Source organism: Halyomorpha halys, unplaced genomic scaffold, assembly GCF_000696795.3.
Source record: "Halyomorpha halys isolate HHAL.00 unplaced genomic scaffold, Hhal_1.1 Scaffold683.1, whole genome shotgun sequence".
NCBI classification, from domain to species: Eukaryota; Metazoa; Arthropoda; class Insecta; order Hemiptera; family Pentatomidae; genus Halyomorpha; species Halyomorpha halys.
The window spans coordinates 108,988-120,254 of record NW_027108384.1 but is presented as its reverse complement, the minus strand read 5'-3'; the positions used below and the strand labels follow the sequence as shown (position 1 = coordinate 120,254).

General features: G+C 33.6%; 1 protein-coding gene across 2 annotated transcripts in view; it reads left to right on the top strand.

Annotated features, from left to right (window-relative positions):
* The first annotated feature begins 5,654 nt into the window (after positions 1-5,654).
* egh (beta-1,4-mannosyltransferase egh) overlaps positions 5,655-11,267 on the top strand; it is a 25,685-nt gene continuing 20,072 nt past the window's right edge. Inside the window, exons 1-2 of one of the 2 annotated variants that reach the window (XM_024362756.2) lie at positions 5,655-5,894; positions 6,079-6,888. In XM_024362756.2, the coding sequence (XP_024218524.1) occupies positions 6,088-6,888 (801 nt within the window). In that variant the 5' untranslated portion in view covers positions 5,655-5,894; positions 6,079-6,087. The remainder of the gene's footprint in view (positions 5,895-6,078; positions 6,889-11,267) is intronic. The other variant, XM_014427949.3, reaches the window with a different exon arrangement.

The following is an 11,267-nucleotide window of genomic DNA, read 5'->3' as shown; positions in this document are numbered from 1 at the left end:
GCGACCTGTACTGAAAAAGTGGTGGAGTGGGTTGAGAAGGGATGAGGACAGGAGGGATTGGAGTAACACGGTTAATGTAAGAATCGAGTAGTTAAATTAGTAGTTAATTCTTACTACACATTTTATTACATTTTTTGGGACAATTATTATAAAAACGTGGTGCAGCCCAGCACTCGGTTGAGTGCCTTAAGATGGGGCTACACCTTATCCACCAGCATCCGTCCGGTACGTCCAACATGCCTGGTCCGCATCCGTCCGGTTGTCACCTCCAGTGCGTCGCTTTTTTTTGTTTTCTGTTTTCGATTCTTAGTTTCAAAACCCACTTCTGACAGGCCGTAGAATGTGTGATCGTTGAAACAGACCTTATGTTACTCAAATGGATGTTTACAAACATCGATGTATTTTGGGTAACGTATTGTAAGCAACGATATTTTAAAACATCGATGTTTTTTGTTGTCGATGTTGGATTCTTAGTTTCAAAACCTACTTCTGACAGGCTGTAGAATGCGTGATCGTTGAAACAGACCTTATGTTTCTGAAATAGTTGTTTAAAAACATCGATGTTTTTTGGGTAATGTATTGTAAGCAACGATATTTTAAAACATTGATGTTTTTTGGAGTCTATGTCCTATTGGTTGATTGAAAAAGCACTTCTGACTGGCCGGAGCATGGGAAGTCTTTAGAATGGTCTTTATGTTACTGCAATGGTTAAAAAAAACATCGATGTTTTTTTGTCGATGTTTTTTTAACATCGATGCTTTAGTATTGAACATCGATGTTTTAAAACTTCGATGTCTTTTTATTGATGTCGCATCTCTAGTCAGCAACATGAAAAATTGGATAGCTCCAGGCTCTGACGGAATTCAGAATTACTGGATTAAAAGGTTTCGAAGTTTGCACCAATTACTGGCCAATTGCTTCCAGGATGTACTAGACGGCTAGCAGGCTCCCCCAGTAGGTTTCTCAGACGACATAACTTATTTTCTCCCAAAGAAGGATGGACCGAATTTACGATCCGAAGATTTCCGGCCAATAACTTGCTTGAATGGTATCTACAAAATTCTTACTTCTATCTTGGCAACGAAGATCTACGACCAACTCAAATCTAAGGACATAATACATAGCGAACAACTAGGGTACAAAACAGGAGCTAGGGGTTTCAAAGAGCTTTTAGTAATGGATTCCTTCATTGCTGCACAGGTGTATAAAAGGCAACGAAACCTTTCAATGGCGTGGATCGATTATAGGAAGGCTTTCGATTCTGTACCACACAGCTGGCTGCTCAAAGTATTGGAAATATATAAGGTCCAAACTAAAGTAAGCAAACTACTCACAAATTTGATGGCAGGCTGGGTGACTAAGGTGAAAATAGGAAGATAAATAAAGAAAATACCCCAAATAAAAATTATGAGGGGTATATACCAAGGAGATTGCCTTAGCCCATTGTGGTTTTGTATGGCGCTGTTCCCATTAAGTCGGATACACTGCGGAGGAACCAGGTGGGCTACAAACTCAATACTAAGGACGAGGCAACCACTGTCAGCCTCAACTGGTACATGGATAATCTTAAGCTATATACAAAGAACAAACAACAATTACAAAGTATGAGTGAAATAGTGTCATCCTAAACGAAAGATATAAGTATGTCATTTGGACTTCATAAGTGTGCGGTGCTGCATGTGAACAAGGGAAAGGTGGCCAGTGCCCAGAACCTGCTGATAAATGAAGATGGGTGCATCGGGAACTAGAAGCCAAAGAACAATATAAATATGTAGCTATCCAGCAGCACCTTAAAATAGCTCGAAAAGATGTGAAACAAGAACTAATAATAATATTGAAAATGAGACTACGAAAAATATTAAAGACTCAACTTTCTGGAAAACAGAAAATCAAGGCCATCAATACTTGGGTCATACCAGCGCTAAGCTACAGCTTTGGTATATTACAGTGGTCAAATACCAATCTACAAGATATAGATCGTCTTGTAAGAACGACACTCACGCCATAGCGGGTCCACCATCCCATATCATCCAAATCCAGCTTCTATTTATCCAGGATAGAAGGAGGACGAGGACTCATAAAAATTGAAGAAGCGTGCCACAAGCAAGAATTATCCCTAAGACAATATTTCCATTCAAAAACCACTAGTGTTTATCAGGTAATAGTTAAAATGGATTATGATCGGACTGCACTGAACCTGACCAAAGCGAACCGAAAATTGTTTCAGAAAAGGAACGACTGGCGGAATGGAAAAGCAAGTCTCTGCAAGTCTCTGATTCTCCTGCTAACTGAACGAAGCCTCCATAGACAAAGAAAGATCAGTTGAATCGCTAACAGCTGGAAGGCTATTCTCCGAGACAGAGGGATTCGTGGTTGCAATTCAAGATCAGGTTATTGCCGCAATATCATATAGGAAGCATGTGCTAAAAGACGCAACAGCGTCGGATAAGTGTCGATTATGCTCGGTAGCGCTGGAATCAATCGAACATATCACGGGTGGATGTGGAGTGTTGGCTGGTACAGAATATTTACAGAGGCACAACCATGTGGCCAAAATTTTGCATCAGGCACTGGCGATAAAGTACAACTCAATTGAAGTTAAGAGCCCATACTACAAGTACCACCCAAATAGACTCCTCCAAAAAGGTCCTCTCAAGCTCTATTGGGATGAATCAATAATTACGGACCATACAGTATGCCATAATAAACCAGATATCCTCCTTATTGATCTAAGAAAAAAGAAAGCGAAACTTATTGGTGTCGGAATCCCAAACGATAATATAAGCTCTACTATGGGAGAAAAACTAAGGAAATATCAGGAATTGGTGATTGAATTGAAGGAACTGTATCACTTGGAGGGAGTTACCACAACACCAATCATAATATCCACCAATGGCCTCATATCAAAATCGACAGTGGCAGGCGTGAATAGTTTGGGATTGCCTGTTGATGTACTAAGAGAGGTTCAACAGTCGGTTCTCTTAGAAACAGCATGTATAGTGCGAAAGGTTTTAAATATTTGAAAAGATAAAACAAATAAATAAACAAAATATGAAGGTGGTTGGACTTCTATGTCCCCCACCTCAGATACTTAACCCACAATAGCGAGAAAAAATGAATAATAACCATAACAATAACAACAGCAACTGCAGCAGCAGCAACAACAACAACAACCTTTATTTATTCTGAGATTTATCCCGTTAGAATAATTTACAGGCGTCAAAATTAGGCTTTAGAGCCTTAGAGTAAATTACAAAATAGAGATGAAATTACAAGATGTCATAAAATAAAATAATAAAATGAATTTAAAAAGATATAAATAAACAACAATAATTAACAGAATATATAAAATAATGATAAAACAAATAAAATAAAACCACTTGTCATATCATAAAACATAAGATGACTTCTGATAGTAAATAAAAAGAAAAACAAAATGATAAAAAATCAAATACAATTAAACTAAAAAATAATAAATGAAAAGAAATAATTTCTGTCAGTGTACATATTTACAATTATAAACGAAAATCCAAGACATAAAATACAGAAAATATATAAAGCTTTTTGAAACTTTCAATTGTTATTCTTCCGGAATTGGGTTGACAGAAGGTAGTCGAAGATACGGGATTTGAAGATTGGAAGGGTATTAGAGCTACGAATAATGGAGGGAATTGAATTACATAGGGAAGAGGAAGGGATGAGGAAAGATCTACCAAAGGCTGCGGTTCGATGGGCACTTAATATAAGTCTGAAGGCCGTGAGCGGGTATTGCGGGAATGCACTGAGGATTTAAATTGAAGGATATCTGAGATGTACGATGGACGGCGGGATTGGATAATGTGGTTGAGAAAGGAAGCAAGGAAATATTTACGACAGAAGGAGGGGTAAAGCCACTTCAACTATTCATAAAATCGGGTGGCAGAGGCTTCCCTGGGGACCCCAAAGATGGATCTTACAAAGCAATTATTTAACCGTTTTAATTTTGCTTCGAGATCCCCAGAGACACCCCCGTAAACCACACAGCAATAGTCAAAGTGGGGGAATATTAAGGAAGTAACCAGGAGCCTACGAGTTTCAAAAGGAAGTAGGCGACTAAGATAATTTAACACTTCATGGTGGAAAAGGTACGACGGGAAATATCGGAGACGTGGTTTTTCCAGGAGAATGTTTGGTCTATAGTGACACCAAGGTTTTTATCGTATGGATGGAATTGTATTGGATTGTTGTTTAGGAATAAGGTTGGAATATGAGGAAGCCACCCATCCACATGCTCGTGCATGTCTGGGTTCGCCACGGCTTGGCCAACATGTAGATCCGCCTAAACATGACTTTAAACAGGGCTGCTCACAATCCTAAACTTTTAACATTTAACACATTATGAGTACCCCTAATATTGTCCTCGTATTATTGCATATGGTGGTAATTATATACCAATCAATTTGTTTTCTTCCGTAGAAGAAAGAAAAAGTATATACCTAGCTTTAGCATGTGCAGATTGTGCAGTTATCATGGGCAGTTCCCTACAGAACATGAGGATGGCCTTTGAAGCGTTAGGTTTAGGGAATATCGTACTGCATATTAATAAGAACAAGACCAAGATTTACAAGACAGTAGGGCCAGGACCAAACATGACCTTATAGCTTCAAAACGGTCAGGAGCTTTCATTACCTTGGCACTATTATTAACAATAGTCTGAACGAGGAAGAGAAAGTGGCTTTCAGAAGGAAATAGAGTTTATTTCTCAGTCCCAGGGATAATTAAAAGAAAACTTGTTAGTCCTAACATTAAGTTTATGCTGTTTAGGACCCTCATATAGAAAGCCTGATAGCTGAGTGCGTTGGTGGTAGGCCGAAGGTCCTTGGGAGGAATGAAGTGGGCTAGAATCTTCGGCAACTGAGAATCCTGTTACCCATCCAAGAGATTAAGAAAAGTGGTTGTCGACTGATGAGCTGGCTAAGGGAAGCTTTATGTGCCTGATAAACTTATAGAGGAAGAAGAAAAGCAATGAATTTTATTTGGTTTTTTCTTTAACTATTTATTTTACCTACTGCAATCGAAGCGTCTTTTGGTTTTTGTGGTTTTATATGCCAACAATCACCAATATTTTTCCTCATATTACACAAGAAAACAAATCGATTGGCTTATAATTATAATAAATAAATAACTGAAGGGTCAAACTATTGATTTAAAGGGTAAATATAAATAATGATAAATGTGAGAATATGAAACATGACTGATAAGAGAATAATGATGAACGAATGGAAACTAATATTTTTAAAAAGCGAAATGAACGTAAAGTGGCCAAAAATCAAAAACATAAATTCACTTAATTTTTTCATGTTATCATCTTGGTTTTTAACGAGTTCCATCCGGATATATCTTTCGTTTTATTTTTATGTTCCATTTATAGACACATTCAACATTCAAAAACATTTTTAAATAGGAAAGATGTAATTTTATCTGTTGTAATAACTAAATAGTTTTTTTTAATGATTTAGTCTAGTCTTAATTTATGTTAAAATGTATTTCTTTTCAGATATGATGTTGATACTATAACGATTGTGTTTCAATAGAATTTTTCCCATAATGTTTAAAATCATGTTTAACGTCTTTGGAAAGTTCTTCTGATACTTTGTTTTCATGCAAGTAGAATCGATCACATAGATCTAGAAGTCAATTAAGTAGTCATGCTTCAGAGTCATATATGGGTGTTGCCGTTTTGCTGTAGTGGTTTATCTATTGTCTCAGTTGTTTAAAAATAATGGGCTACTTACAATGATAGTTTAAATATTTTTATTACGTGTGTTATTATTTTTAGCGATTTTTAAAAACACTTTTACTAATCAAATTATAAGGAATTGTAATGCAGTTGACCATAAGAAGATAACATAAAAGTACTTTTATTTATTTATTTAATTAAAAGATAATATTTGCTTTGATAGATTAAATTATCTATCAAGTATGTAAACTTATGTTGCTTGGTTTATTAGTTTACTCATTTATTGCATTTTGGTTGTATGTAAGTATTTTTTTTAATTATTTGTAACTATGATATTAATTCTGTTTCCTTTGTTATAGGTGTCAGATATGTTAAACAGCAAAACTAAGCATGCTCTCCACTGTGCATTATTGTTTTCGGTTATTATTATTTTTGAACTCTTAACTGGAGGGCTGAAGTTATCAAGTGATGAAACAGTTATAGATCCATGGGTGAAATATGGCTTTGTCATTACAATAGTTCTGTACGCTCTCAGATTCCTGGCATTCTTACCTTTGCCACAGATTCTTCTGAATTTCGCTGGGCTTACATTTTATAATGCCTTCCCTGACAATGTTATTTTAAAAGGTAGTCCACTTTTAGCCCCATTTATATGTGTAAGGATTGTTACTCGGGGTGATTATCCACAGCTTGTGAAGAACAATGTAAGCCGTAATTTATCCAAATGTTTGAGTGCCGGTTTAGAACATTTTGTAATTGAAGTTGTGACTGATAAACCTTTACATTTGATGAAGGATAGACGGGTTATAGAAACTGTTGTTCCAGGAAATTATAAAGCTAAATCTGGTGCCCTATTTAAAGCTCGCGCCCTACAGTATTGTTTAGAAGAAGGTGTTAATACTTTATCTGACTCTGATTGGATTGTACATCTTGATGAAGAAACACTCTTGACTGAAAATTCGATCAGAGGTATATTAAATTTTGTCATAGATGGAAAACACTCATTTGGTCAAGGGCTGATTACATATGCCAATGAAGAAGTTGTCAACTGGATTACTACTCTTGCAGATACTTTTAGGGTTGCAGATGATATGGGGAAACTTCGTTTTCAATTTTTAATGTTTCACAAACCCCTTCTTAGTTGGAAAGGATCTTATGTTGTTACTCAGGTAACATTATTAAGCATAGATAGTATTTTTTCAGTCTTAATTCACAACTGTTACTCCAATACGGCGATAAGTGCCTACTCACTTAAAGCTATGAGAGAATGGTCAACCATTATTTTAGTTTATAATCTGATACCACAAAGTGATTTGTTTTTATCCAGTTTATCTATGACTTCAGTTGTAATAATAATAGTATGTGGTGTTTATAACCCATAGTAATAAAACATTGTCCATAAGTGAGTACTCACCCACCCATAATTTGGACTGACATTTGTGTAGTGTTACTTTTTTTATTTAGTATATTTTACTTTTTTTATTTATTCAATTTTCATAATCAGACTTACTGAGAAGTTTGATTATGCTATAATGTATTATAGTGTGTCCATTAGACTCATGTTATCCCCTTTGAAGCTCTAAAATTTTTATTTTTTTTGGCACTACACCAAAGAATATGTGAACACAATAAGTTTTATAATGTACTGGCCTAATTTAGTAATTTGACACAATTTTGGTGTTTACCAGAACAATATAAATCTATAAAAACATTAAAGGATTATTTTTAAATTTCAAGGTTTAGTCGTTAAATTTCAATCCTTTAATTTTTTCAAAAATCTGAGTTGTTGGTAGAAGTATCTATGATGTCATAGAACGAAAAAAGTGGGTTTTTAAAAATTTTAATGTGTATTCTTCTGTTCTTTTTTTCTCGGCTGCTATAGCCGAACGTGTTAAAGCACTAACTTAACATTCTCGTGTCTGTAAAATTAAAAAGTGTTTACAGTGAGATTTACTTGGTTTGTGTACTACATTTTTCTATTTAGTTATGTTAACTCCTATGTAGAAGTTACTTCTAATAATGAAAAAATTAAATATGAAAACAAAATAATTAATAAACTAACTTTATGACTACTATTAAACACTGAAAAATTGTTTGTACTCTTAATTTTAATGTAAAGTCTACTTTTCATTTATTTAAAGTTATAATAAATTTTTCTTCAACATATATTATTTGAGTTGAGAAAGAAATTTATTCAATCATGCTGCCCAAATACATCGGGTTGCTACATTACACAGCATACTGATATAAATTACATTTTTTTGATATGATAACAGAATAATAATAATAATAATAATAGAAATATAACATAGATAATAGAAAGATAACATTTTTTTTTTTTCCCACAGTATTGTTTTACAATTAATATCAGTCTACAAACTAAATACAAGCTTTTCAATTTATTCCTTTTTTTTTTTCTTTCCCCTCCATTATACAACCCTTATTTCATTTTATCAACAAATTTCCTAACCCAAATATATGACCTGTAGATTGATTTTTGTATTGTATTTCAATCTTTATTTCTTATAGGAGTTTAATTAATATTAGGTTTTTCTTTATGAACTCTGGATTACCCAACTAGGACAAATAAGTGGGGTTCTTATACATTTATATAGAATTTATAAATAGATAATTAATATGAAATAATAATTGTAGTGCAATTATTGGTGGAGAGCTTTGCTGGCTAAAAAGTCTGTTCCTTGCTTATGCTCTTCTGTGATTGAAGAGGATAGAGGTTGACCTTTAGATGGCTGACTTTATAGTTAGAAGACAATTGGGTAGCCCATCAAACTATTTAATTGGTCAACTTAAAAGTTTGTTTTTTTCATACTTTCTATGATCTTCATTGTGATCAAGCAACTGACTTAACAGTCTGTTGATAAAAAGTTTGTAGTGTGCAAGCTCTCTTACAGTTAGTTTTGTATGTATTGTTGAAAATATAGACTAGTCACTATTGGAGTCTCTCATCCAGAATTTGGACTGCCAAGGATATTGTTTGACTGATAGTCTAATTCTAACTAATGAATTGTTTTCAATCTTTCCTTTTTAACCAGCTTTTGCTATTATCGAGAAAGAGTTTGTTAATTTTAGGTTTCCTGTTGGAAATGGTAGGTTAGACCTAAATGTAACAAATAAAGTAGTATTACGTCATTTCCCATCCATATTAAGGTGAAAGTGTAGTTTATAGTATGGGACTCTACTTTGCCAGTTTGACGTTTTTCCTTTTTAATTTTTTTCTGTTTTTAAGTCATGGGAGTTTTTTCCCCAATGAAGTTAGTTCAACTGTATTAAATTAAATAGTACTAAAAGTTTTTGTTAGTTCCTTTTGATCTTGATTAAATATATAATATTTGTCTACATGACATGTTAAAAATAATTTTTGATTATACCATTTGATATTATGTTCTATGTTGGGTTTTATTGTCGTTATTGATGTTATAATACTGAAAAAGTGAGACTGTTTATTTTTTTTTTTTTATGGAAAATAAGGGCATAGAAGAAGTTTAACCCTAAACTACCCAAATTTACATTTTCTCATTTTTTTGTTTTATTTTTACCATTCCTGTGTCTCTTAATGATCAAATAAATATTTAAAATAAAATAAATACTCTCAATCTGTCATGTATGCAACACATAAATATTCAGCCAACACAAAATTATTTGGCCATCACTTTTCTTCAATTCATAAATAAAGATATCATGGCAATAATAACATAAATTAATATCTATACCTTATATTTACAATCATCATGAAAGCATTTTATTTTTTGTTAAATGGTATAAAATGTTCTAACATTAAATCTATGTTATATTTGGCACACGTTATGTTTGTTTTTAATTTACAATATGGTCCTGCCATATAACAACACTTGATTATTAAGGGTTTTTTTTTTATCTGGCTAAAACTACTGAGGCCTCAAGGCATATTGTGGGTCATCCACGTTACAACTTTGTAGCGGTAAAGAGAAAACCACCACAACATTATTAAGCTTATTAAAGCTTGAGATATGTAGATTCTAAGAACCTGAGTATACTTGATCAATGCACTCTGTTTGGAGTCCATGTCAATCCATGGTCATCTATGGACTGGTCAGTTCATCAATCCAATCCAAACAGTGCGAACCTCTGCCCTGCTAATCAGTCACACCTGCATATAATGTAGTATGCCATCTCATCCTCAGCATTACTAAATCAGCACAGAGTATATTCTTTAAGCTTGTGGTTAAACATATGGTTATTAATTCTACAGTGACCTGTGTAGATCCCTGTAATTTTCCTAAGAGAATTTATGTCTAGCCAAAGCAGTACATCTCTTTGGCCCCTATAGGGTTCATTTAGAAACAGCTTAGATTGTAGCTATCTTTTGTTAAGCCAATAATGCTTGGCTTTTAAGCCCTAAGTCACCTTTGTATTACCTTTAGCATAGCTTAGGCTTATAACACACACTGGCTCTGGGGTAATGGATGGTTTCAGAGCCATTCCTTGCTAGTCTGACAGTTTGTTTGTTGCCGGAAATACTGCAGTGACCCGGCATCCATTCAATACTGACTTTATTAGCTCATGAGAGTCTCTTGAGTACTGCATAGCAGTCTTCAATAACTCTGGATTGTGTAACAGTTTAATTTAGTGCCCCTATAATACCTGGGGCCTGTTTCATAATAAAGTACAAGCTAATACTACAAGTGTTTTACTTGTACTTTGTACTATTTCGAATCATAACTACAAAGTACAAAATACAAGTTGTACTTTCGAAAGTACAAGTAAAACATTGGAAGGTTACACCTTACTATCAATATTAGGCTTCTAAACCGGGAAAATAAGTGACATGAGCTACCTTTTCTAGCGTTTGGTTGTTTTACGGTTTCTTATTTCAGCAATACGTACAATTGTGTTAAATGGTATGTGGTATATTAGTTTTGAAGTTTTAATGTATTTCTTTATATTAAAATGTTGGTCCTTAGTTCCATTTATGTCTTACACTTTTATTGGGATTTTAGTTTACTCTTTTTATTAAATCAACCGTTATTTTATGTCTTAGTCAATCTTCATCATCTCACAATTATAGTGAAATCAAAAGTTATTATATTATTAAGATTTTCTGTTTCTGTTTGGTTTACAGTGCTGTTTTTGTGCCCGTTCTTATTAAATTGAAATACTGTATTATTATCTTATACAAATTTATATTTCGTTGATTGTAGTAATGTATATTAACTGTAACTTTTTATTACATAATGCTGTTGAACCTTGACTTATATTACTGGGTCCTAAGGGTTTTTAATAGTTGTATTTGGTGCCTTAGTTATTATAATTATATTATATTTATGTTTTCTCTTATTTGGTAAATAAGTACAAAAAATTATTCTGTATCTATTTCTTTATTTATATGTCTAACTTCATACATATTATTTTCTAATACCTTCACTTGCATACATCTTTCTTCAGTAGGGTTTTTTTTATTTTCATTACAAAGGTGTATACATATGTTATAGGTGTATATATGTGTGTGTACTTTTTATGCACCATATCAGGATTTACTAACTTCATGTAC